General features: G+C 41.6%; 2 protein-coding genes across 5 annotated transcripts in view; one reads left to right on the forward strand and one right to left on the reverse strand.

Moving 5' to 3' along the window:
• The window catches only part of mad1l1 (mitotic arrest deficient 1 like 1), a 273709-nt gene extending 270601 nt beyond the window's left edge, over positions 1-3108 (reverse strand). For both annotated transcript variants that reach the window (XM_080443017.1, XM_080443016.1), the window contains exons 1-2: positions 2986-3108; positions 446-607 (exon numbers count right to left, since the gene is read on the reverse strand). In XM_080443017.1, coding sequence (XP_080299143.1) covers positions 446-583 — 138 coding nt within the window. In that variant the 5' untranslated portion in view covers positions 584-607; positions 2986-3108. The remainder of the gene's footprint in view (positions 1-445; positions 608-2985) is intronic.
• A 1958-nt stretch (positions 3109-5066) lies between these two features.
• Positions 5067-26170, forward strand: parn (poly(A)-specific ribonuclease (deadenylation nuclease)). 3 transcript variants are annotated; one of them, XM_080443037.1, is made up of 25 exons: positions 5067-5159; positions 6575-6652; positions 6892-6971; positions 7603-7670; positions 8005-8086; positions 10967-11027; positions 11179-11341; positions 12965-13027; positions 13308-13346; positions 13452-13494; positions 13588-13668; positions 14278-14334; positions 14878-14955; positions 15247-15290; positions 16568-16610; positions 16769-16844; positions 16962-17072; positions 19989-20058; positions 21173-21228; positions 21345-21431; positions 21532-21606; positions 22317-22601; positions 23671-23737; positions 23828-23976; positions 25157-26170. In XM_080443037.1, exons 1-25 carry the CDS (start codon positions 5141-5143, stop codon positions 25192-25194), a joined length of 2013 nt encoding a protein of 670 aa, XP_080299163.1. In that variant the 5' UTR covers positions 5067-5140; the 3' UTR covers positions 25195-26170. The 3 variants fall into 3 exon arrangements, with proteins under 3 accessions (XP_080299163.1, XP_080299162.1, XP_080299161.1); XM_080443036.1 differs by having other exon boundaries at positions 25195-26170; XM_080443035.1 differs by lacking the exon at positions 25157-26170 and adding an exon at positions 24394-25145.
• Positions 26171-27723: the final 1553 nt, after the last annotated feature.

Consider the following 27723-nt stretch of genomic DNA (forward strand, 5'->3'; position numbering starts at 1 on the left):
AGGAGTTGAGGGAGTACATTTTGTTTGACTCCGTTCCGCAGATAAACATTGTCAAAATAGCTGATCTACAAGCTCACAACGCCTCGTGGGTCTTCAGTTGTGAGCTTGTAGATCCGCTTTTTTCACAATGTTTGCCTCTTTCTTATGTTATTTGACAATTTGGCCAATGTTTGACCAGTTTTTACAGTAGGTTATAGTTTGTTGATAACAATTTTTTTCTTTTTTAATTTCAAATTTTATTTAGGTATTAAAAAGGTCTTAAAAGTCCTTAAATTGTCACTTCACTGTCATCATGGCGACCCCCCCCCCCCCCGCATCATGTAGAGACCCCCATGGGGATCCCGAACCACAGGTTGAGAACCACTGGTGTAGGCCAGTGGTTCCCAAACGTTTAGCTCAAGAAATAAATGTAATAAAAAAAGGTTGAGAAACAAGTGCTGTATACCTCCATGCCACGTTTGAACTGATTCTGCAGGTTTTCGGAGCCTGTGGCCTGTGAACGCTGAGGGGGGTCTGGTCTGGAGATGAAGGAGTTAAAGGACTTGAGGGTTGAAAAGACGGTGGTGTCATCATCCATGTCCATGGTCACCTTTTTACCACAGCGCTGCTTTACAAATCCACATCGCAAAGACAAGTGAGAAATGAGGAAAAAGCGCGATACATAAAATGGAGATAAGAGGTTTCTTCCCGACAGGAACAATATATATAATGATGTATCCGCCCAGGGGAACCAAGACAGCACTTTAAGTTTAATACTAAAAGTACTGTCTATAAGAGTTTTACTTGTAATGCAGTGTTTTTGACATTAATAATAATAAACTTTATTTGTTTAGCAGCTTTCATGACATCAAATGCAGCCCAAAGCGCTTTACATAAAAAATATCATCAAAAGAAAAATAACACAATATTAAACTAGATTAAAAACAATAAGATCAAAAACGTAGGCAAGATCTAATATCAATAAAACAATACAAGACAATAGCAAGAACAAAACAAATATCAAATGGAATCAACTAAAGGCAAGAGTAAAAAGGTGGGTTCTTGAGCTTGCTTTTAAAAGCTATCTATGGCCGTTGCCTGTCTTATATGTATTGGGAACTTGTTCCAGGCCGTTAAAAGCAGAAAGCTGCTTCGCCATGTTTTTTATAATTCATTTTTGGCACCTCGAGGAGGCCCTAAGGAGATGTGTTGGAACATATTTGGGGCGGGCAATCAGAAAGGTAGGAAAGTGCTAAACACTAAAAACAAGTTACCGGGAACCAGTGTAAGGATGCAAGAATGCTAAAACTGGAGTGATATGTTCTCTCAACTTGGTTTTTGTTAAAACTCTGGCTGGCGCATTCTGAACAAGTTGTAGTCTGTCAGAGCTTTTCTTAAGAAGGCCAGAAAAAAAGTGCATTACAGTAGTCGAGCCATCCTCCACTGACAGAAAGGCTCTAATTCTAGCGATGTTTCTGAGATGAAAGAAGGCAAGCTTAGTAATATTGTTTGTGGCATTACATTTTGCTGTATAGTTTATTTTGTGAAGGACCAAACTACAGTAAGTATTTCTTTGGATACAGGATAGGTGGGCACTAGGGACATCTGGGCACCATATTTTTGGGAAGACTAGGAAGAGTGTTCACCAGGAAAAGGTGGGCACCGGGATAACTGAGCACCAGGAAGAGTGGGCACTAGGTAAATGTGGGCACCTGGAAGAGTGGGGACTTAGAGGTGGAGAAGAGTGGGCACTAGGGAAATCTGGGCACCAGGAAGACTGGGCACTTGGACAAGTGGGCACCCGGAAGAGTGGGCACTAGGTAAATGTGGGCACCTGGAAGAGTGGGGACCTAGAGGTGGAGAAGAGTGGGCACTAGGGAAATCTGGGCACCAGGAAGACTGGGCACTTGGACAAGTGGGCACCCGGAAGAGTGGGCACTTTGGGGTGGAGAAGAGTGGGCACTAAGGATATCTGGGCACCAGGAAGACTGGGCAAACTGTGAGCTTGTAGATTTGCTATTCCCCCCACACACACATTTTATGGAGTGGATTTAAGCAGTAGCCATTATGTAGGGTGAACAACAGACCAAGCAATTGCAAATGAGCCACCATCATTGCTACGGATTGTTCCTTCCACGCAAAACAATGGAGAAAAAAAGCACGCCTTTAATGATGATGTGCTCATTCACAGACAATATAGCTATTCAATGCCAGGCCTGTCACAATTACGACATAATTGCAATTACTTGAGATAATCGCAATTATTTTTGCATCATCGTCATAATCGTTTCCATGTCAAGAAAGGTTCATACGTTATGAAACATTTTAAAAAATAGTGGGAAAATAGCAGATCTACAAGTTCACACAATGCTTTGTGAGCTTGTAGATGTAGTGCTATTTCCACTATTTTGTCAAATAGTGGAAATAGCATATTTAATACAAAATATTAAATATGGCGTATTTTGGCCATAAGTGCCCACTCTTCCAGGTGCCCACATTTCCCTAGAACCAACTCTTCCTAGTGCCCAGTTTATCTGGTGCCCAGTCTTCCTGGTGCCCACATTTTCCTAGTGTCCACTCTTCCTAGTAGACAGTTTATCTGGTGCCCAGTCTTCCTGGTGCCCAGATTTCCCTAGTGCCCACTCTTCCTGGTGCCCAGATTTCCCTAGTGCCCATATGTCCCTAGGGATAACTGGGCACCTTGGACCCAGTTACATGTGACTCTGACACTGAAAGTGTACAAGTGTAACCTAATAAATGGACCTTTACAGGTCAGAGTTAAGGGGGTCCGTGGCCTATAAATGCATACCACATTGTGGGGGTCCTTGAAATTAAAAAGAAGTTTGAGAGCCACTTCAAAACAAATGTTTCTAAACTGTAGCTAATAAGCTATAGAGCCAAATGCTAACTGACAGCAGCAGCATGTGTAAGCATGTAGCCTTAGCTTTAAACCTAACCCAGGTTATTAGAGAGTCGTTTTGTTGCAGAATTAAGTCCACTCCTTACCTTAGGCTGCGACTCTTTATGTATGAGTGGTTGTAATGATCAGCTGCTAGCCTGTTAGCCTGTTAGCCTGTTAGCCCTGGTTTGTTGTTCTCACAACTCAGATATCCCTCCAGTTTGGACTTATTCTTCTTCTATTGGGGTTTAATGCCGGTTGGCAAAACATATTTGAGCATTACTGCCACCTAGAGGACTAAATTATTCTTAGTTTGGTTGAATTAAGTCACAGTGGTTCTCCAACTTTAAAATGACAAGGTTTCCCCTTAACTCTGACAGTGTAGAAATGGAACCAAATGGACCCGTTAGGGTCCATTTGGTTCTATTTCTACACTGTCAGAGTTACAGAATTGTAAGGGTCCATTTAGACCCCCATAAAGGAACCCACAGAGTCCCTGGAATCCACTTGTATGACATTGTGTATAGTGTGTATATCTGTCTGTCTCTTATATGTCATCATGATTTGTGTGCATGGGGATCTCATCTTAAACAATTTTAGTGCTTTATGAGTCTTCCAGTTTAGTAGACCTTGTATTGTGAATTTGTACTTCCATGTACTGTTGTTCTCATATCTCACTAAATAAAGTACATCAATCAATCAATCACTTTGAGAACCACTGAATTAAGAGACAAGTTTGTCTCTTCATTCAACCAAATAATAATTGAGTCCCTATTTATGATGGAAAACCTGAGTTACCCATTTAAACCACAGCTACATAACTAAAACAAAATACAAAAATAAAACTCAAATTATTTTCTATCAAATTGGTCACTCTAAGATACTCAAAAGATACTATAGCACCTTTCCCCTGGATTTTTCCATAGTATATTTACTAAATCATAAGGCTCTTTAATATAATTTATGTCCGGACCAGTGGTGTGAAGTAACTAAGTGCATTTACTCAAGTACTGTACTTAAGTACAATTTTTAGGTACTTTTACTTTACTAAAAGTAAAAGTATCCACTTGTCTATACTTTTACTTTTACTCCACTACATCTCAGAGGCAAATATTGTACTTTTACTCCACTACAATTATTTGAAAACTTTAGTTACTTGCAGATATAACTTATTACATTATAAAACATACAGTACATTAACCACTTTAGCCCTATATAGGCTATTTGAAAATAGCAGATCTACAAGCTCTCAACGCGTTGCATCGCGACGCGTTGTGAGCTTGTAGATCTGCTATTTTCAAACATATTAGTACTTTTACTTTTGGTACTTTAAGTACACGTTGATACCAATACTTTTGTACTTTTACTCAAGTAAATTTTGAATTACGGACTTTTACTTGTAATAGAGTACTTCTACATTGCAGTATTGATACTTTTACTTAAGTAAAACATTTGAGTACTTTTTCCACCATTGGTTTTAGTTTAGTAGTTTGGTCACTTCAGCCATTGCAGCATTAAACAAACTGCCTCGCTGATAGGATGTTTTTTTGTGTATAGGCCTACTGGGAACTTTTACACCAAAATAAGAGCAACAATTTTTGCAATGATAAACCATGAAATAATTATCATTTGTGAATATAATATTGTACTCTTATGTATGTACTATCACACATTCAAATTATTATTATTATTAGTGTTATTATTGTTATTATTAATATTATCATTATTATTAATATTGTTATTATTATTATTATTGTTATTATTATCATTATTAGTATTATTAAACTGCATATTTGATATGTATTTTTTATTGTTAAAATGTTATTGTATTTTTGGGAGTGTCCATTTGGCTTCTTTTTTTACATACTGCTGTATTTTTAAACCGCCAATAGAATATTCAATCAATCAATTGTTGTTGTTGTTGTTGCTGTTATTATTATTATTATTATTATTATTATTATTATTATTATTATTTTTGATTGAACTTAACCTTTACCGTTCAGTACCCATATCCGGCCTAGAACCCGCCTACTGTATCTGGTACTTTCCACACAGACATCCATTTACCATTTCCGTATCCGCTCTATGACCGGATCTTTAAAGTACAAAGTGAATTGGATCCCAGTTCGAGGGTTGACGTCCAAAATAAAAGCGTCACACGCTCCATGCACCCGGAAGTGTTTGTATAAAAAGGGGGTTAAAAGGCAAACAGGAGTGTTGCTAGCGAAGCGTTAGCTCAACACTAGACTTATTGTGTGCAGGATGGAGGTGACACGGACGAGTGAGTATTTATACATGAACCATTCACACTGTTTCATTACGTCTGCGACTACGTGCACGTGAGAAACGACGGTGTTAAAAGGCACGCTGTAAACTATGCAAAATACGTAAAATATCCCCCCCAAAATGTGTCGTTTGTATGTGTGCTACTACTGTTTGCTAGCTAACGCTACATCTACTACTGTCTGGCTGTCTCGATTATTTTCACATTTTACTTGACTATTAATTCATACTCAAATAAATCCGACCAATGATTTAACATTAACATTATTATGAATAAAACACATTTCTGTTTGGCTTTTCGACTTCGTAAACAAAAGTTGCACAGGGCAGATGTGAGAAAATGACACGAATTTAATTACGTTATTAACTTTAAAAAATAAACATTTATAGTGGACGGCGCGTTTTGAGCGTGTAGATCTGCTATTTCCACTATTGTTGCATTAAAAAAATATATGTATATAATCATTTTTAACATGGGAATGATTATGCAAAGTAAAATTGCGACTATCTGAAATAATTGCGATTATGTAATAATATTTGTGACGGGCCTATGCAAACCTATGTTAATGTGACTTTGAGAAGGTACAGATGTAAGCAAACCGTGTCCATTAAGGTTACATTTGCTTCAAATTGGATTTGCACCTCTTTAAAAGAAAGTCACAAATGGATCCATGTAACACCATGGATGTTGCATTGTAGAAGCATGCACGCAGCCGAGGCAGCTCCACGTTAAAGATGCAATCTTTAATAAACAGTTATTTTAACCAAACTATAGTGCAATGGGACTAAGTTCGCTTGTCTATATGACTAAAAGGTGGTCTCAGGTCTGTGCATCTTCATTTAGACCCTGGTGTCGGGTAGGACACCTACTGGTTTGACAAGTAGTACTGCCTGAAGCTACTAGCCCAATTTGTCACATGGTCAAGCATGTGGGGATTCCCTCTTTTGGATGAGCAGAGATTTATTTTAGTATCTTTACTGTACTTGAGTAATTGTATTTTTTGGATACTTTTGAAAAATTTCAAAGGAAAATATTGTACTTTTGATTGAATACTTTTAGTCCAAAAAGTTACATTAAACCATTTAGGCTAAAAGTATAACATAAAGTCCTTTGGGGAATCTATTGTGGCCATATTATGAATTAACCACTTCAAATATAGTGACTTGAAATAATATTTGAAGTGGTTAATTCCACTATATTATAGTGGAAAATATCAGTCCAGCAATAGCATAAAAAAAGCAAGTACCAAAGCAACTTTCACTTGTAGTCGAGTAATATTTGACCAGCAGACTGAGTATCTATCCTGACTCGAGTACTGCGATTGAGTACTTTGTTCACCCCTGCATAGGGCATAGAACGTAATGATCGTATCTTTTAACTATGATTGGTCACCTCTGTTCTGTGTGTTACAGATTTTAAAGACAGTCTGAGCACGGTGTACAGTGCCATAGAGGAGGCAGATTTCCTGGCTATCGATGGGGAGTTTTCAGGTAATGTGTTTATTGTTGATCGGATGTTTTGATGTGCACTTGTCGACTGCGCAGTGGTTCTCAATGCAGGGACCCCCAGCGATCCTTAAGGGGGTTCCAGGGTCCCCAGCAAAATGGGGCATGCCTAATGCGTCTCAATTTGGGTATCTTTGACATGAAGATCTAACTGAGAACCACTGAATTAAAGCATTTATGTCTATAATAGACTCCCAGCTAACGTGCAGTTTGTTAAAATGTAGGCATCAGCGATGGCCCCAACGTCAGTGCACTAACCAATGGCCTAGACACACCGGAGGAACGATACATGAAGCTGAAAAAGGTTTTCTTCTTTTCTATTCATTCTTTTGATTTAATGGGGACAGATGCCATTTTCCTAGTTTAATTTCAACCGTCATGTTTATAGCTCCTGCTAATTTCTAACTATTGTGCGGCTGCCTTTTTGTTTGTTTTTTAAAAGCCATAATGCATTGTACTGTATATATGAAACATGGACAAAGAATCATGGCAGACTGAAATTCACATGGAACATCCGTACAATTAACCACAACACTTAAACTATATCTATAGATATCAGGTGGAAACCTCACATGTCCAAAACTGTTACTTCAGGATTCAAATTAGAAAACGGCAAAAGTTGATGGTCTGTACTAGGCCCCCTCCTTTTTTCCCTCTACACCAAATTTCGTCACCGAAAAGAGCCGATTGTGAGCTTGTAGAGCGGCTCTTTTTGCTGAATGTTCACTCCACAATAGGGACACTAGGGTTCATGTGGTTAACCATTCAAGCCTGATTTTATACTTGGACTATTGGGAAAAAGGTGATCTACAAGCTCATCTATTTGTAGAGCTGTCTTTGCCTATAATATGCCCAAAATAGGGATGCCAGGGTTGAAAGTGATATACTGTTCGGTTACGTGCAACAAATCTGTTCCCCTCTGCACCTCTTCGCAGCATTCCATGGACTTTCTCCTCTTCCAGTTTGGGCTGTGCGCATTCAAATATGATTCAACACAGTCAAAGTAAGTTGATTTGTGTGTGTGTGTGTGTGTGTGTGTATTTGGATGGAGTATGATTTCTGCATTACCATATGCATAATTGGGAGGGAGGGCTGTCTGTCCACACAAAGTAGAAAAAAACATCCACTTCAATATCTAACTCTAGTTTTACTTTAAACCTAAAAACCTGTTTATTTTATTGTAATCCCAATAACATCTGTAGGTGTATGTGGTATAATTCTGGCAACTATCAGCTTGCCTAACATTGCTTTTAGATATCCCCATCTGGTCTGTGTTGTTGGTGATGGCGGTGTGCACACGTTGATGATGATGAAACTCTCTTTGACTTTCTCTGCAGGTATATCATCAAGGCTTTTAATTTTTATATATTCCCTAAGCCGTTCAACAGGACGTCACCAGATATCAAATTCATCTGTCAGGTAAGTCAATGATGTGCCGTTGTCTCTCTGAATGGCTGAGAATTACATTTGTACCATTGGTGATAAGACTTGACAGTTTTGAGATGGGAAAGGTTGCTGTAATTGAAAAAGTGACAAAGTCTGTATGTAATGTATTATATTTCTTAAAAAGCCAAAAGAAAAGATCTTTTAAGTGTTTGCTTGTCACAGAAGGAACAGTGCCTCAACCTACAAGTTCACAGCTGTGAACTTGTCAAACTTGAAAACGTGTCAAATGTATTTTGGCCTATAATGATTTGCCCAAAATAGGGACTCTAGTTTCAATGTGTTTAAAGAACATTTGGATTGAATGATGCACTGAATACTGAAACATAATCTGTTCCGGTATAGGTTTGGCTCTAGTGGGGGAAAAAACCCAATCCATTTTAGAAACGCTCTACCTGCTTCCCTGCGTCTCACTATAATTTATCACTAAACAATCCCTTAAAAACAAAATCAAATTCTCTGCCTGACTGCGCCAATGGATCGCCTCATTTGCATTACATTATCACCAGAACAATTTTGGGATGTAATCTTACCTTTACATTTCTCCATAACCTGGACTTGACTATTTTGACGCACAGCCAGACTGTGAAATATTATATAGTGGCGTCCTGTCCTTGATCAGACACCACTTGATCTTCATTGGCCACAGTTACATGGACATCATGTATTCATTCAGAATGAACTCATTCAGAATGAACTCATTCCGAATAGAGGAATCTGTTCCACTCTGTTTACATGGGACCTGAATAAAATATTCCTCGTTTACACGACCAAAGCATTCATTCGGAATATAACTTTTGACATGCGCAAAGTGGTTCCCGCCTACGCCCGGGCATGGACCAGGGGCCACTAACCGGAGCAGAGCTTCCCCTGGTGGGCATGGGAGGAGGCAATAGCCCCCTTGTGCCTCCGCGGCGGAGGTCTGTCGGTCGTAGACAGGCCGGTAAGCCACGCACCGACTCCTGGCCAGGCAGCGTTGTATGCGGTACAAGCCTGTGTTCCTTTGTTATCGCCGTTTTAATGCAAAAGTAGCAGATCTAAAAGTTCAGACCAGTTTCTTTTTTTGTATTGGTACCAGACACGCTAAAACGTAGGCTAGCCTATACTATTTGTCACATTTCTCATGTAGGTACGATGACGTCATCACGCATTCGCACATGGTCATTATAATAATAAATAATAATACATAAAAACACCGGACCGCTCATGGTCATTATAATAATAAAGAGAGAGCAACACTACAGTCTATGAAACAAGGCACGCTAATTTATGGCAAAAGTACAAAAGTATTGGCATCAAAATATACTTAAGTAGAAAGTATAAGCTACTCATTATGCCTAGTGTCACGTTTTTCTTGTATTATGAAAAAGCTTTGAAACATGCTGTAACTCATTCACTGTGACGAAAACCCTCTTTCTGCGCCGAGTAGCGCGTGGTGCGCACACCCAACACACGGGTTGAATGCGGGGTCTGTCGCCCTAAAACACAATCGCCCCGGGTGAAAATCCAGCGACCATGGAGCGGCCGTGGATGGCCCGCTCAAAAGGTGCGTGGGGCGTTTTGGGTGTTTTTTGGGACGACCGTTCCGGCTGCCCATGTAATGAATTGATTTGATGAGTAAAACTCATCTGTTTTCGCTGCAGCTGCGCCCTAATAATGTTTTCATTTATTTTTGTTCACGTATGCTATTAAAACAATGCAGCTATTGCAGTATTGGGCCTTAACATGTGATTAAAAATGTATACGTATTTGGCCCCTCAAATATAAAATAAATGTAAAATCTGATTTAAAATTGAAACTTGCAGCTGATCAATGCGTTTCTGCGTTTAAGTGTGGACAGGGATTCTTTCCACATGACAAAAATCTGTCATGTGGCCAGGGATTCTTTTTAAAAACTGAGGACTAAAATACCCGTTTAGAAAAAGATCCATATAAGTGTAGCCTAGGCCAGCAATCCTCGGAGTGTCCGTTCTCCTGGACAAGTCTGGGCTTAACCATTACAGGCTTATTAAATGACGCTATAGAATCATTCATTTTATCCCGCAGGAGCGACCGTGGCCGAGATTAGAGATTTGATAGGTCATTTTTGGACCATTATGACAGCACTACTAAGCACGGACATGCGCAAAGGAATGCATGTATGCATGTATCCAAACAGAGAGGAGTTTTCGGAATAAAGTGTTTACATGGTCAATTCCGAGTGGTATATCCCGATTCAAACGGTCTATACCACCCCTCCTAACCCGAATGAAAATTCATTCGGGTCAGACTGGAATGGAATATTCTATTCAAATTGAGGTGTCTACATGAGCATTTCTATTCTGAATGAATTCATTCATTCCGAATAGAAGTGTATTCATTCCGAATAAAACTGTCCATGTAACAGCAGCCATAGTATTACTTCCAAAATCCCTTGATGACTATATCTTCCGGGATGACGCTGTACGTTCGACCTCAGGTTTGAAAAGGCTGCCTTAAAAAGATGCTATCGTCTTTTTATTTCCCCGTCTTTTGCGTTCGCCCCGCACGTGTTCAGTACGTGAATACTGAACTGCAGTAGTTGTCGAAGCTTTTCATGTCGAGGACCCCCGAATTAATATGCATTTGTCCACCGACCCCCTCATCTGAAAATATTTTGTAAACCCCACTTGGAGAACCACTGCGCAACTGTATGCCGAATCCGATTGATTGGCTAGAAATGGACTGACTGCAGGTAATGGCCAACTAGGCGCAGAATGTTGGGGAAATTGGGGCCCCTGACCTCGTTGTCTGACCCTATGTTGTTGTCTCCTGGCTGTCGGACTGATGTGTTGGGCTGTGAACGAAGGTGCTGATTTAAATATTTTTTCTTCTCAGAGTTCCAGTATAGACTTCCTGGCCAGCCAGGGCTTTGACTTCAACAAGGTGTTCCGTCACGGTAAGTTGAAGATGCTGTCGATTTGCAATTGTTGAAAGGATGCTAGGGTTCAAGTTGTTAAATTTAATTCTGACCGCCGACGGCATTAAAGTCTTCTGACCGCCATTAAAGTCTTCTAAAATGCCTAACCCTTTCTCTCTGCTTGTTGTAGGCATCCCATACCTAAACCATGAAGAGGAAGCCCAGCTGAGAGAGCAGACCGAGGAACGGAGGAACCAGCATGCCAACGGAGTGGGAGCGCCTAACTTCATCACGCCCCCAAAAAGTGTTACTTGTGTACCTGAAGAACACAAAGCTTTCATCAACAGGGTGGTGTAAGTTTTCCTAAAGCCCTATTTTCATCACTCGGTTTTCTTCTGAAGGAATTGTCTTAAAACGAAGACCTTGCATCGTCTCCTAGACTGGGCACGAAGAGAGTTGACAGGCAGAAGTCCACATCCATGTTAATTGTTTTGTCACGCAGCGCAGGTGGAATGGTAATTATAGCCTTACAGACCTGACAGAAGAGCTGATGGCCTCCTTAAATGGACAGGGGCAAACGAATGCCATTTGTGTATGCGTTTTAGACTAATACGGCTGACGCCAAGTTAGTACTTCCACTCCTGTTGTCACAGCCTTGAGTATGGGAAATGTTGAGTTTGAATTTCCAGCATTTATCCGTTTGATTATGAGGTAACTATCTCCTGTGCAAAGTTAAAATTTTGGTCTGCTAGATAAAATGTCATGTGGGGTATTGTGGGCTACATGGCGGTGTTGCTGCTGCCTGTCCCGTGTCTGAGACATTAGATGCTGCCGTTGTTAGATTTGTTTTAGCCCAATAGCTGCAGATTTGAAAGAGTCATAAACATTTTCAGTGTCAATCACATCATGTATAATCCTCGACACCATTGCTTCCAGCTAAGCCGAACTAAAATATGTATACCAGCTTGTGGTTTGTGTCTGCCCTGAGATTGGGAGCTCAATGCCTCCCTGCTTGGCACTCCGCATTAAGGGTTAAATTGGCGGTAAGTCTCTGCGACATGCTAGCATCATGTCCAGGGGGGTTGTACTTGAACATCAAGCTGCCTCACACTACAGAAACCGGACCTAGGCCACTGATTTGTGGGCCACATGTCGGTTCCCAAGCTACTCGGAAGCTTCCCGTGCTTGCGCCGCTGCCAAGCCCATGATCTTTTGCACAGGAATGCCACCTGCCTCCATAGAAAATGAATGGTGCCTGTGCAAAGGCACCGCTAGGACTGAGTTGAGGGAGAGACTGAGCCATACCAGTGTTGACATGCTACGATGTCAACAAAGCGTGTGTTCTCACAGCAGGACGTCTTCCAAAAGGCTGTGCTGCTGTGAGAGATAACCAGGTGGTTGGAGGCAACCGCCTCAAAAGGAACGTTTTGGAAAGGAATCTAACCAGTCTGCACTTTGATTCATTTTGGTTTTATTTTTCAACACATGATGGGTAGACCCACTACCGCTGTGCCGATATATTGAGTCTTCAGTTAACCACTTTCACCCTGGCATCACTAATTATGGCGTAGCGTTGTAGGCAAATGTTCTGAAAGATAATACAAATGGCTCATCCGTGGTTAGAGCGTCCGCCCTGAGACTGGGAGGTTTGGGTTCGATCCCCGGCCGCGTCATACCAAAGACTCTAAAAGTGGGACCCCCAATTATGTACTTCTACATCAAGATGCCTCACGCTAAGGAAACGGGAGAGGGAGATAGGCTCCTGTCCTATGGGGCTCGGCCAGGCTTACTTACTTGCATCTACAAGCTCGCAATGTGGCGCCATTTGCTCTATTCGTTGTACAAATACGTTTATAGGTCGTAAGTGCTTATTGTATCTTGCAAACAAAGTGTCTTTGTTTGTCCCTCTGCGACACCCCCTCATGTCTTTATCTTTTCTCTACATGATACCCTCCGGTCTTATCTTTTCTCTACAGGGAAAAAGTCGAAGCCCTCTTTACCAACGCTGAGAAGACGGTGGAACTGGAGCCATGTACTGGGTAATATACAGTAGTTTATGTATTTGGCCGCGCACCCCCATCTGAAAATGTTTTGTGCCAGGGACCCCCAGAAGAGAAGATTTGTGTATAAAAATTGCAGATGAACAAGCTCGCTGTGAGCTTGTATATCTGCTATTTTTGAATAGCCAACACTAAGATCTAAAATTACACGGATGCTTTCCTGGATTTAATGGCTTAAAAGCTATATAACCTTCTGGCTTGGAGATTCAACCTTCACAAGCATGTCGTATTCACCCTCTCCATTCCTGTTTCTCACCAGGTTCCAGAGGAAGCTGATATACCAGACCTTGAACTGGAAGTGAGTGTGTTTGTATTTATTTTATAGGCACTATTGGTTATCGTATGGCTTTGGGTTATTGTGCCTTCATTCTTATTCTATATATCTGACATTTGTCAAACCCAGGTTCCCCAAAGGCATTCATGTGGAGACCATTGAGACAGAAAAAGTAAGGACTTATTATTATTACTTATTTTAATTTTAACAATTGGTTTCTACTGGAGCAAAATTCTGAACGTAAAGTGTGTGTGTGTGTGTGCAGAAAGAACGCTTCATCCAGATCAGCAAAGTAGATGACGAGGAGAGGAAGAGGAGAGAACAACTGAAACTGGAGAGGGAACAGGTCAGTTTGGGAGACTGGCTATCAAATGTTATTGCATGTTAAGTATGTCTTTCTGAGTGTCGTACAGCTCAACTCTTAACCTCTCTGTGTATTTGTAACGGTGTTTCTAGGATTCAGAGTTGATAGGATCAATGTCTGTTACTTAAAGGACCATACCGATGGACTGTGTTTAGCCCACTGACTACGACTCACTATATACATTACTGCTGACCACTTTCCAAATCATACTGTAGTTTGTTTGAAACGTCATTGAGATTGGTAATCCAACACAATTTTCCGGTGTATTGTTGTAGGTGTTTTATCGTATTGGATGAGTTATTAACTATGGGTTGAATGCGTAATATACACAATTTCATGCACTAGTATGTGCTCCTTCTCACCACTTTTTTTTTTAAAGCTTCAATCTGAGACTGGTCTGCATCTTTGTTGTACCCACACACTCGTGCGCACACTGATTTTTATTTGGGGAATCGATGAGGGAAAAAAAAAAAAATTAGGTGGGTTCTTGTAATGTTGGAACGGGTTCCTCTGGCTCCATTGATATGGCTCCAACCCTGTTCCAAGTAGGATGATGTAATGACCTATGTTTTTTTATTTTTCCCCCTGTAGGAGGAGTTGAACGATGCTGTAGGCTTCTCCAGAGTGATCCACGCCATGGCCAAATCTGTAAGTCTGCAACATCAATCATGCACCGAGCTGTCACCATTGTAATCTCTGATAATTGGAATGACCATCCTTCATAATGCCACTCTGAGGGGGGGGGGGGACAGGTCCGAGGTACTCTGAAATAACGATAGAAGTAAAAAAATCTGTTAAAAAGCCTCATTTGCATGGCCTGTCAACACAATTCAACCAAACGGGTCTTTATCTGGTCGGGTACGATTGTACGATAAATGACGCAACAGGTCAGGTATTATTGTACACGGCCGATCACAGAAGCCCCGATCAAAAGAAATGACAAACATCCGTTTGAATTTACCAGCAGAAAGACGTCATGATTTAGACCCGTAGAGTTACAAGCATTCTTTCTGCTTTATTCTCTGCACGGTACTACTTTTGGACTAGTTTATTAGAGATGTCGCCTTGTTTTTAAGTTCATTGTCTAGATTTGTATTCCAGTTTAAATTGAGAACGTGAATTTGAGAACTCTACAGTTCATCTATGTTTAATCCAAACACTTGCTGCGTTTCTGTTTGACCCAACACACAGGGTAAGCTGGTGGTCGGACACAACATGTTGCTTGACGTCATGCACACTATCCAGCAGTTCTACTGCCTGCTGCCAGAGGTACACACACCACATGTTCACTACTAGATTAAAGGAGTCTACTAGTGCAGTGGTTCTCAACATTTTCAGGCTGCCATTTGAACTGGGGACCCCCCCACCCTGATGGGGACCCCCCCCACCCTGACAAGCACCTGGTTGAGAACCACTGTACTAGTGTAAAAAGAAAACACAGAATTAAACGCATTAGACTCTGGTGTCACTATTTTGGGCATGTCATTAGAAGGAATGTTCACTTTTGGTGAAATGGTTTCTTAGTGTCAGTTTTCATGGTGTCTCTTTTCTGTTCACTAGGATCTTCAGGACTTTAAAGAGGTCACGAAGTATGTCTTCCCAAGGTACGTAACCGTGTTCTACTTTTCCCTTGCCGATAATTCCCCCAAAACAGCGTAGTCCTTCATGCTTAATTTACTGTTGTATGCTGGTGTCGCATCTATAAGCGCATAACACGTCGCATCGCAATGTGAGACTCCATTGTTTGATTAAATACAAGTCGGGCTCAAGTCGTTAATCAAAAACTACATAACAAACATTTGAGCTGTTTTGAAAAAGAACAGAATGAAGTGTCTCTAAATGGTAGTGTAATGTGCTACTACTTGGTCAATAATAAAGTAATTTTCATCCAAAGCAATTTCAGGCAGACTTAAAGGGATACTTCACTTTAGGGCCGGGGAAACATTTAAAAAATATATTAAAAATAAATGAAAAAATTAATGGAAAATTCATGGCCCCCTCACGCATTAGAGTGTCCTACTAATGTGTGAGGGGGCCTTTATTTTGCCATAACTTATTTCATTTTTTTAATATATATTTTTAATGTTTATTTTATGTGAAAGTGAAGTATCCCTTTAAAGCTCAATATATCAAGCCAACTTTTATGAGACAGAAAAGCAGCCGCATCTAAGATGGAACGCCCTACACCAGTTAATAAAGATTAAAAGAACTCCCTTCCCCAGTTAATAAAGATGAAAAGAATGCCCTTCTCCAGTTAACAAGGATTAAAAGAACGCCCAGCCCCTGTTCATAAAACTAAAGTTGAGAAGCAAAATGTGCACTTAATGGAGTCTCCAAAGCAGTCTTGTTTACACATAAATCAAAATTGTGTCTTTATGGCTGTAATTATACAATTGTACTGGATGCAAGGAGATGGCCACATAAACAGTTTAATGCATCAGCGCATTAAAAACAAAGTCAGGTTTGGGACTGTTTAGCCTGTTCCAGGCTAATGATCTTATATCCTAGTTTTGACAGCGTATACCATATCTACTTATCTTTTATTTTATTTAGACAATGTACTGTATCTGCACTTTCATGTCTGCTCTTCAGAAACTCCTTGTAATACGTAGCGTGTTTGCACACGGCGTGTAGAAGTAGTGGGCAAAGTGCATGTGCCCTCAGCCGAACTTACCTGACTTACAGTAGATTCATTTAAAAGACAGAGGGGGGGGGGGGGTAAAAATCTGTAATATATTTTAGGAAAACAAAACTTTAGAGCTTTGCAGAAAATAATTTAACGAACATTTACGTGTACAGAATGCCATAGGGCAGGTACTGGTATTGGGTACCCCCTCTATATAAGTGAATAACACTAGTTTTTATTGCTTTCTCTTCTTAGACTTTTGGACACTAAGCTAATGTCCTCAACACAGCCGTTCAAGGTACTGTAACTCTTCCAAGTTTCAATTGAAGGATTTAGCTGAATATCTATTTCAGTGGTTCTCAAACATTTTAATTTCAAGGACATAAATCGCAGAGTTGGATCTGTAAGGGTCCATATGGGGATATTGGTTTGATATTGTTTGGTTTTATTTTCTAGGATTTGATCACCAACACTTCTCTGGCTGAGCTGGAGAAACAGCTGAAGGGGAAGCCCTTCAAATCTCCTGGCGTCGGTGAGAACATTCACTAGAGAAGCTCTGTCCCGTCCCCCACTCCCACATTTGACTGATCTTCTCTTCAGTCCATCTCACACTCCTTTTTCCTTCTCTCCATCATTTCTCTGCCACCAGAGGCGGCAGAAGGCTTCCCCAGCTACGACACGGCCCATGATCAGCTCCACGAGGCGGGCTACGACGCCTACATCACTGGCCTCTGTTTCATCGCCATGGCCAACTACCTGGGTAACGCATGCATTCACACACTCTGTTAGCTGTAACAAGCCATCAGAGTGACTGAATTCTTAGTCGACTAGCTTATCGACTAATCAATTTGTTGATTCAATTGACACATCTGTAAAATTGTGTTTGCCACATACAATCATGCGAAGACCAGCCTTTTCTTTTCATTCTTGAGGTTGGGAACTAACTACCGTAATTTTCGCACTATAAGGCGCACCTGAATATAAGCCGCAGCAGCTAAATTGAATGATTTGTACATATATAAGCCGCACTGGACTATAAGCCGCGGGTGTTTTAATGTTTAATTACCATATGTAAGGGTCCGTGCACAGAGGGGACTGTCGGGAAAGAGATGGCTGTTTGGGGAAGCTCCCATTTATTAACATTTCAACAAACAAGTAGAGATGCCGCGATCCGATTAAGGGCAGGTACACACTGTAGGACTTTTAAAGTGGTCGGGGGTCGTCTGATCGTTAAGCATTACACACTGCAGGAGTTTATTTCTTGAAATCGGCTGTCATATATCGTTGTGGTTTTCACACTATAGATTGATCCCCGACCAGGGATTACACACTGTAGGATAGTTCACTAAGATGCTATCCAGGATCAGACCCAATACATACATTTGTTTTTATTCCAAGTCATTTTAATCAACGTCTCCCGTGGGCCGTGATGCGTTTCTCTCTCTCTTCAAGTAGGCTACGCACTTACGCAGCACTAGCGTTGCCATGTCCGCTTATTATAAGCGACTTTGGGCTTGTTTTTTCTGTAAAGTTGCTTGACAGTTTAGTTGCTTATTTGGCCTTGTGTCCTAATGTTGTTTGAACCAGTTGTTTTCAAACATTTTCATGGCAAGGACCCCCAAATTAATATTTGTCTGCAGACCTCCCCCCTTCTGAAAATATGTTGTGCCACAGACCCCCATACAAGATCTGTGTGGATTTGGAAATATTCCACAATTTCCATCTTTTTTTCTCCAATATGTTCTTCTTTGAAAATAGCCTATCTACAACGTGAGCTTGTAGATCGGCTATTTTCATAAATCCAATGTATTTGTATATAGGTTAAAAGTGCTCATAGTCACATTTGTTGGGCTTGTTTTCACAAACACACACACACACACAGATCGCTCGCTCTCTGTGTGTCTCTCTCTCTATCTCTGTGCAATAGTCTCAAATAAACAGCCCCCCTTTGAGCACGCTCGCTCACTCTCATTCTGTTTTATAATAATGTTTAACTTAATACTGGACGGTAACTATGCGAGGGATCTGTTTGTTGTGGTCAGGTCCACCGACCTTCCATGTGGCTGTAATGTGCTCTCATTGGCTGTAGCGTACATCTCCTCGCAGCTCCTTTCATATTGTATGATATTGTCTGCTGTCCTGTATACTGAGATCGCATCGCAGCGAAAATGCCGATCAAACGCTCCGATCAAAGCACTCTATTCCAGTACTCCACTCCAGCAGTTCTATGCAGCACTTCTAACCAGCACGCTGTGAAACTTTGCTGACTATGATTCTGGAGAGGTTATGTTCTCTGTTTGAGTAATATCACTTGATCAATCCTTTTAACATTTAGTTTTAACATAAAATCAGTAATAAAAAGTAAGAGCAGAGCGTGGACCGCGGTCTTGGCCGCGCGCCACATGTTGTACGGGCTGACACATTGTCTGCGCGAGCAACACAGAAGTGCGCAGCGCGTCCAGATCCAGACTTCATTAAAATTCTCCGTCACCGTCATCCACACAAGTATGTTTATAAATACCTTGTGACTGTAAAGTTATATCACCAGGCACCAGCCGATCAAACAATACGATTTGAAACGCAAATGATTTTGGCTGAATTAACAACACTGGCTTTTGCGACGCGAGCGGCGAGCCTCTCTCTCCAGTGGTGTAAATGAATGACCTTCTAATCTTCATCCTACAGCGTCACACAAAAGCAACAAAACTAGATCTACAAGCTCTGAGATTTCCACCCGACGGAGACAATATTATGTACTGTATAGTCACTGCCAACCCTAACCGGTATTGGGGAGGGTGTAGACTACTAGAGACAACCACTTTCTTCTGTCGTTTTTGTCCGTCTCTTCATTCTCCCCTCTCGTCCCCTCTCCTCTAGGCCATTGGTTTTCAACCTTTTTCATATCAAGGTCCATTATTTATTCCACATTTAAGCATTTAAGATTTTTTTCACTGCCTGTTTTTCAGTCTTTTACTTTATTTTCTAGGGGATGCTAGATTTTAGTTGGGCAGGCGGCTGCCTGCCTTGCCTCTATGGTGGGTACTGATTGGGACGCATTTGGGATAAAAGAGAAAGTGATTTAGACACGCAACAAAATACTTTTCTTTTCTTTTTTCTGAGCGGTGTGCGGACCGAGAGGTGCGCGGGGGGCGGGGGGATCGGAGCGGAGCCCTGGGGGGGTTGGGGGGGGGGTCAACATTAGATAATAATAATAATAAACTTTATTTATATAGTGGTGGACTGTAACCTGTAAAATCCATAGATTTAGGAGGTCCCCTAGTGGCCGTTAGCTGTAAAAATCCATTGATAAGCCGCACCGTTATATAAGCCGCAGGGTCGAAAAAAGTTGCGGCTTATAGTCCGAAATTTACGGTATTTAATGTTAACTTCACAATGCATACTACTGTAGCTATAGGCTGTAGAATTAAAGGGTTGTATGTGAATTAAAGGGTTGTATGTAGAGTTTACAAGAAGTGGTCATCATTTAGCAAGAAATGTTTAATTCAGCGTGGACATAATCAACGACCACCTGACTAACAAAGTCTTGGTCGACTAAGACCAAACCAGATCTACAAGCTCTCATCACTTTGCTACGCTTGTAGATCTTTTATTTCTGCCGAATATTTGGTCTCAGTACTGCATAATTTGCCTGACTTTTATTTCATTTCTTTTGTAGGCACATTCCTGACCCCACCCAAAGCCCACTTGTCGGCTCGCTCTAAACTAATCGAGCCTTTCGTCAACAAGTAAGAAACGGTCAATATTTTATCTTTGCTTCAATATAGTGTAGGGCAGGGGTGGGCAACTTTGTAGATGGTGAGGGCCACAAAATTTCCTCAATCACTCTGGGGGGCCGCATTGTTTATCGGCAGGGACCCCCCCCCCGTTGACAAAACGGTCCGGGGGCGGTGCGCCGGTTCGGACCAAAATGCCAGGGCTGAATTTTGGTCCAGCCCGCCCCTGTTTATCGGCACTCTCGCCAGTAGTACCCCATTACTCAAAAAGCCCATATTAGTCACATATGTGATAAATAACGGATATTAACTATTATTATTTGTTTTTATTTAGCATTTAGTAATGCTTCTATCAACTTACTACAGCTGTGCTGCTAAACAAAACTTCACATTCCTGAGTATGCCTTTCAGAGTATTGCTGTAACCTTGGCTTAAAAATATACAAAAATGAACACTAGAATTATAGTTAATAAGGCTTCTATTAAAATAAACGAGAGTGTGCTCTACTGCTGGACTGTTGTAATTAAAATGGTTCATGGAAAGTTGCATGTTTGGAACAGTTGAAGGCAATAGTTCACCATTTCGGATATGTTTAGATTTCTTTGTTTTTCTTTGATTTTTTTTTTTGCCTGGGGCCGCATTGAGTGACGGTGCGTGGTGGGAGCTGCTGGTTTGAATTTGGCTAGGTGCATTTGATCAGGTGATTGCAATGACCATTGCCAAAACAAAAGTTCAACAAGTCGAAGTCTGATGACATCCGTGATCAGCACAAGCCTAGTAGATGCCCTACACCAGGGATGGGCAACTGGTGGCCCGCATGCGGCCCGACTGACCAGCAGTCTTTGTTTTAACCAACAAATATCACTTACCCTACCCAAGACCGAAGAGTGCTTGTGGTTTCCCTGCCGCTGTGTCTCGCTGCACAGTGGCAGCGGCAACATTTACTCATATTTGCTGCAGCTTTCACACCTCGCCATAGTCCATGCCTTAAACCTCACCTTTTCTCAGAACATTGATATAACATACCGCTGCTGTGTCATGTAAAGGAACCGGCTCTCAATCTGGCTCTTTTCAATTGTCTTCACACATTTTAATGAAACAACCTTCTTTTTTTCCTCAACTCCAGACTTTTCCTAATGAGGATCATAGATATTCCCTACCTCAACCTTACTGGACCTGATCGTGAGTAGATTATCCAACACTACTTTGCTACTCTTAAATTGTCTGTTCTCCTTTTAACGCCATCCCTCCCCTTTTTTAACTCTCTTTCACCTCCCTCCTTGTCCCTCTCCCTACAGTGCAACCTAAGAGAGACCACGTTCTGTACGTGACCTTCCCAAAAGAGTGGAAGACCAGTGACCTCTTCCAGCTCTTCAGTGCCTTCGGTAAGACAGAAGCACAGCAGGTTTGGTTCTGCTCACACGCACTTACGACCCACCAACAGTTCCTCACCCATTGTCTTTGCTGGGTTTTGTTTCCATCCAGGTAACATTCAGGTGTCATGGATCGACGACACGTCTGCCTTCGTCTCGCTCAGTCAGACGGAGCAGGTCCAGATAGGTGAGTCTATTTGGAACCATTTATGGACTCTTTAGTACACTGCCGCTTGGGGGGGGGGGGGGGGAAATACAGTACATATCGTCTATGTCAGAATTTGAATCCTGAAAAGTAACAGTTTTGGAAACCCAAGTTGGGCATTAATTTAACTCATTCAGTGCCACATGACGTCTAAGACGTCATGGCCTTGAGCGCCATGTGACGTCTAAGACGTCACGGAAAAGAGAAAAAAAAAGTTTTTTCAGTTTTTTTTTTTTTTAATGTTCAGAACCCAAGATATGATGATTTGCTGCTCCATTCACTTCTTGTTTAACTTCTTACTGAAAAAGGCTGTATCTCGGCTCCTAAGCACTTTTTTCTTTTACAATGAATTTTGGCTGTGGCACTCAGAACCAAACTGCCATAAATAAGAATGGCACTGAATGAGTTAAGAAGAAACACAAAGTAGAATATGGAGATTTTTTTTTTCCTGCCGAACAGCAATGATATTCTATGCTGCCAGTGTTCATTTTGTTGACTAAAACTAAAATACTAAGATTTTGATATTTAGTCGACTAAGACGACTTCAGATGACTAAAATAGGACTAAAACTAAATGGTGTGTTATTCAAAATACTGATACTAAATCAGAATTTGCTGTCAAAATTAACACTGAATGTTATTATACCGGCACATAAGCTTCAAGTGTCTGACCCCATGACCCCCACCCCACAGCCATGAACACCAGCCGCTACGCTGAGAGCTACCGCATCCAGACGTACGCCGAGTACCTGCAGGGCAGGCAGCGAGACAAGGACAAGACGACGGGCCAGGGCCAGGCCTCCTCCCACTCCCACTGGGGAGAGGACAGCTGGCTGAAGCCCCACTACCGGGCCCTGGGGAAGCGCAGCATCAGCCCCGTCCCGGCGGAGCAGGGTGCCGGAGAGACTTCCATCACAGACGGCTGGAGCCATTACGCACAGGAAGACGGTACGGGCAGGAAGAAGATAAAGACCGACGGTTAGTGCGACCGTGCATATTTTGTGTGTTGAATCGCGATGGTCAGTGAATGACGTTCAGGATTCACTCTGTATAGGTTAACCCATTAACACATTGACCGCCAGAGGTTAATCTCATAATGTACTCACCAGTGCCAACGTTTTATTGTTGTTTTTTGTTTTTGTCGCCATAGACCTCGTTAAAATCCTTAGGATTGAGCTGTGCACTGTTTGTAAACATCGCGGAGATCTCCCTGCGTGTCCCAGTCCAAACCACGTGTCAAACGGAGCCGCCATGTTGTAGTTAGAACGGTTTATGTAAAACAGTGATCAGCGAGGAGAAAAACTACAATCGAAGAAAATGGCGTTTCAGTGTGCGCTTTAGAATGGAGGCCTACGGGATCTGCAAAACGTGATCCTGAATAATTCCATTTCCGGTGGTGTTACGATGAAATGTGCCGTACTAGAAAATTGAAAAGTTTTTTTTTTCGGAAAAAAAGGAAAAAGCACCACAGCCCGTAGGCTACGGGATCGGCGCTGTACAGTTGGATTTATCGGCCCGTAGGCTACGGGCCCGGCGGTGAGAGTGTTAAGACATGAGGCCGATTCTACAAATGTCTTCTAAATCCCAACAGTATTCTGAAAAAAAAAACGTATGTTCCTATATCAGTGGTGCTCAAACTTTTTCATGTCAAGGACCCCCAAAATGATATGTATTTGGCCGCGGACCCCCCATCTCAAAATATTTTGTTCCAGGGACCCCCCAGAAGCAAGGATTTGAGATAAAAAATGTTTGTTTTAAAAGAATAAATATTCAAAGATTTGCACACATTTTCACAATTTTTCAAAAATAGCAGATCTACAAGCTCGTAGCGCGGCACTCGGTGCTGCGCTATGAGCTTGTAGATCTCAGTGCAACAAATGGCGATACAAAATTAAAATGTGCCGTTTAAAAACAATTCATGATTGTTGTGGGGTGGACAATGCTGTCCACTATATGACTTGAGTTAGACTTATATATTTTTTATTATTGTTTATTTACATCTTTATAGTTATTGTGGTCAATGTGACTGGTTGCTTCTCGTCCCCAGAAATGCGCGCGCAGACTTACGCGGGAGTCGTCGACAGCAAGACCTCAGAAGGCTGGCTCAAGACACAGTATGTAAAACTCATCTCCACATGGACTTTGATTAGTCGTGCATGTACTGTAGAGGTCGACAATGGCCTGATTTGATCTGTGCTCCTCAGATCCATATCGGACTCGCCAGCGGCTAGTCCGGAGGAGGAGGGGGAGAGTCCCGAGCACACGGAGCCGACGATCAACGACGAGGAAGGCATGGACACCTGGCAGCAACCTCCTTCAAAGAAGGGCAAGAACGGCCGAAAGAATAAGAAACGTATGTCTGTCTGTGAACTAGTTTCATAATCGTGAGATTTTAAATGGTGGGCAGATGTTTTACATTTGTGTTTTATACATGGAAACTAATGGGGTTAGCTAGTCTTAATCTACTCTCTAGCTGTAGATAATGGACTTTTTTTTTGTTTCTAATTCCCCTCCGTGTGTTATACTGCCACGCCCTACTGTACAGTTGGTCTGGGGAGGGTGTAGACAACCACGTCCCTGTGTGTGTCGAGTGCCCGGCCAAGCCGGAGGCACCGTGGAGGATTTGAACTGCCGTCCCCAGTCCCCCCCCCCCCCGTGCCATCGGACACCTCACTATGCTGATTTTACACAAACCGTTTTCAACCATTTGACAAGAACCCTGGGATGTGCCATTTCAAATATGAAAGATAAACCTTTTCTTTTACAACAGGAATGACACAAATGAGAGCATCAGGACGGATAGAGACGGGGAAAGGAAGATTGTAAAGGCCTAAAAAATTATAATAATAAAAAAGGTAAAAATAATAAAGGAATAGCAGGGTTCAAGAATTCAGCAACCACGTTATAGTTGGTTCTCACACAGTTGACATCATAAATCAGTCACATATTCAAACATGGAAACAAGATGTCTGCACTAACTGGGGTGCTGCACGGGTGCTAGAAGGATCTGAAAATGTTTGGATTTATCACGGTTTGTTTGACCAAGAAGGATTTAACATCTTGGTGTATGCACAGAGGTGTTTGGTGGCACGATGACACTCCTAATCTGATATTGAGTTGATCAGTTATTCAATGCTAAGTCCAAGTTGGTAAGTGTTGAGCTCGTCTGGTTTGGGGGTAAAAGCGTGGCTGTGAGCTGTATTGGCCACTGTCTGACCACAGGGTGGCGCCAGGCGCTCTCATCACCAGGGAGGCTGTCATCTCTAACACATGAGCACCCTGGTGTTCCCATTATTGAAACCAGACCGGCTTAATTCAGAATTGGGCTTTTGCAATAATGACTTGTATGCTTTATTGCCATATCAAACATTTCAACTTCTAAGATCATTGAAATGTAGCAACAAAAAATAATTGCTTTTTATCTGGTGCTATTTTAAGGTTTGTTTCCTCTGTTTATGGGTGAATGTCTTTTTAAAGATAACCACTGCTTTTAAGTTTTGTCTCTAAACCTGTCGTTCTGTGTCCTTGTTTAGGGGCATCTCTAAACCTGTCGTTCTGTGTCCTTGTTTAGGGGCATCACCTACAACATCCCTGTTTGATGTCCCTGAAGTGTGGTAACGAATGGCGCTCCGCCCCACTCTTCTACTGCGGCCATGTCCAATACTGGACCACTGGTGCGTTTTATCTCCTTAGCACTTGGGGCACTTAAGCCCTCAAGGGCCACGCATCACATACACTGGGGTATTACAACCCCACCCCACCCCACCCCACCCCCGTGGAATCCATTCCCACGGTGACCAATCCAGTCAACTCGACTGCACTGTTTTTTGAAAGAGAAAACAAAAGCCATACCGACAGCAGCCATTTTCTTAGCTTGTAACGAGAGGAGCAGGCAACTCCTCTAGGATAAACGTGTCGTCTCTGAATTCTGTCACAACGGCAAAAACTAAATGTCTACATTGTAATGTGTGAACGAGCCTGGAATGATGCCACCACAGCAATGCTGCTGGTTTTTAATCACAGTGTCACCTCCACTCAGTCTTATAGTGTGTGTGTGTGTGTGTGTGTGTGTGTGAGAGAGAGGGAGAGAAAGTTTGTGCATTTGCTCTAGTCTTTGTATGTCAGTATTTCCACTTGTGAAACAAGCGAGTTAAAACACCACTCGGCTAGTTCTGTAGTTTACAATGATACCAGGGTTCCGTAGTATTTTAAAAGCATTCAATTTTGTTTTTTTAAAGAATGTAAGTCCTATCAACATCTTTTGTTTTAAACTATATGCTTACCAATGATTAAAAAAATAGTATTTATTATTGATGGCATTTTTTGACAAGTTAGTGGTCTTCATTTTGTATGAAATTTGTTTTTCTTTACATTTTTTCATTGTTTTGTGTTATTGATGTTTTTGTAACTGCAATGGTGTCAATGTATTCTAATGCAAAAGGTGTAAACGTTAAGAACACGTCTGCCTTTTTGTATGAGGATGAATATAAAAATCTAATATTTCCATACAGTGGGAAACAAATTAAAGAATGTTTTCTTACTTTGTCTCTCTGTCTTTATTATAATACAAACAATTATATCACAAACGATACACTTATGCCAGCATAACATATAGTATGCATCGTGAATAAAACCTAAACAAGGTACATACACAACATAAAACTGATACAATCAAATAACAAGTAAACCCACCTACCCTCCCCTCTCTGGACCAACGATGTCACGAAAAGCAGGCCAAACACCATGCATACCTGTTACCACTACTTCGTACTTTAACTCATTCACTGCCACTGACGTAAAAAACGTAATTTGGACCGCCTGAATCCTGTACTAAAGGAGTAGCATACCCCCCAAAAAGTACTTTGTCAAAAGTATATAGGTAGATACTCCTGGTTTAATATTACTCAATTCCAAAAACGAACTCGTTTTTTTTGTATGCGGATGAATATAACACAGTTTTCTTAGTTTGTCTCAGTCTTCCTGAGCAACGCTGAAAACCTTCTGAAAATCTTAACCTTAACCGTATAGTGTCAATATTTGTGTATGTATGAAGTTCAGTAGTATGGAGCCATCGCACCATCTGGTGGTAAAAAGATGTACTGTAGGCCTATTAGCTGAATCATTTTTAGATTTGTGCCAGCATACAACACCTGCAGTGTCACATAATACATTGGAGCAGTATTATTCATTTAACTTATTTCTGGAAGAAGTGCGGGACACCATTATGATATTGTAGTACCACCACGGCCCAAGAAACCATCACGCCAGAACGAAATGTTTTAAGCAGGGGAGTCTGGTGCAGTGCTCGGGTCCTGGACCCGGTGAGACGGAGGAGGGGCCCGGCCAGGGGTCCATCCACAGAGCCTGGTCCCTCCACGTGCCAGAGCCTCTCCTCTCCCCCAGTCCCAGGCCCTGTTACCCTAGGAGGACTGACCGTGGGTAGCTACTGGGACGTATGTCGGGGCTTGATCAACCCTTGCTGGGTCACCTGGGCGAGGTTGTATGTTGCGAAATACCCGTTGACCCCAGGCTACAACACTGATAATGCGTCCCAGGTGCATCCATGTGTTTTTTCGTTATTGTTATTGACTATTAGAAATATTTGTTCTAAATATCCACAGGTTGACAAACTAGACATGATGGGTAATGATCTGCTGGACACTATTTTATATTGTGCATGTACATTCTACCAAGAAATGCCGCTCGACATTTTTATTTACAAACATTCTGAACTAGTCTAGCAAAATGATATAACCATGGGGCTCATTTGAACTTGAAATGTAGGCCTATTAAAAATAGCACAATTACAATAAACACATTTTTGTCGCCAGATTGCTTGGCAAGTATAACACCCCGTGTTATACAGTGTGATAGATAGCCTACATATCGATAATTTTTTAATATTCATCAGGGGATCTTTGAACTATTAGTCCATGAGCCAGAGCCCCAAAATTGAGCAATGATTATCGAAAGAGTGGGCAAAACCATAACTACATTAAATTGTTTATAGGGTCAATATAAGTAAATAAATATATGATAACCTTTCCACAGGAGCAGCTTTTTCATATTGATCACACATTTTGTTATTTTCCCCATACGT

Source organism: Gymnoscopelus braueri (genome assembly GCF_963280865.1).
Source record: "Gymnoscopelus braueri genome assembly, chromosome: 2".
Taxonomy (NCBI): Eukaryota; Metazoa; Chordata; class Actinopteri; order Myctophiformes; family Myctophidae; genus Gymnoscopelus; species Gymnoscopelus braueri.

Excerpts from the sequence above, each read along its gene's own strand:
- parn (XM_080443035.1), top strand. Across the intron at positions 13,669-14,277 it reads TGAAACTGGAGAGGGAACAG|GAGGAGTTGAACGATGCTGT; the intron begins GTCAGTTTGGGA and ends TTCCCCCTGTAG. Across the intron at positions 21,607-22,316 it reads GACGGAGCAGGTCCAGATAG|CCATGAACACCAGCCGCTAC; the intron begins GTGAGTCTATTT and ends CCCACCCCACAG.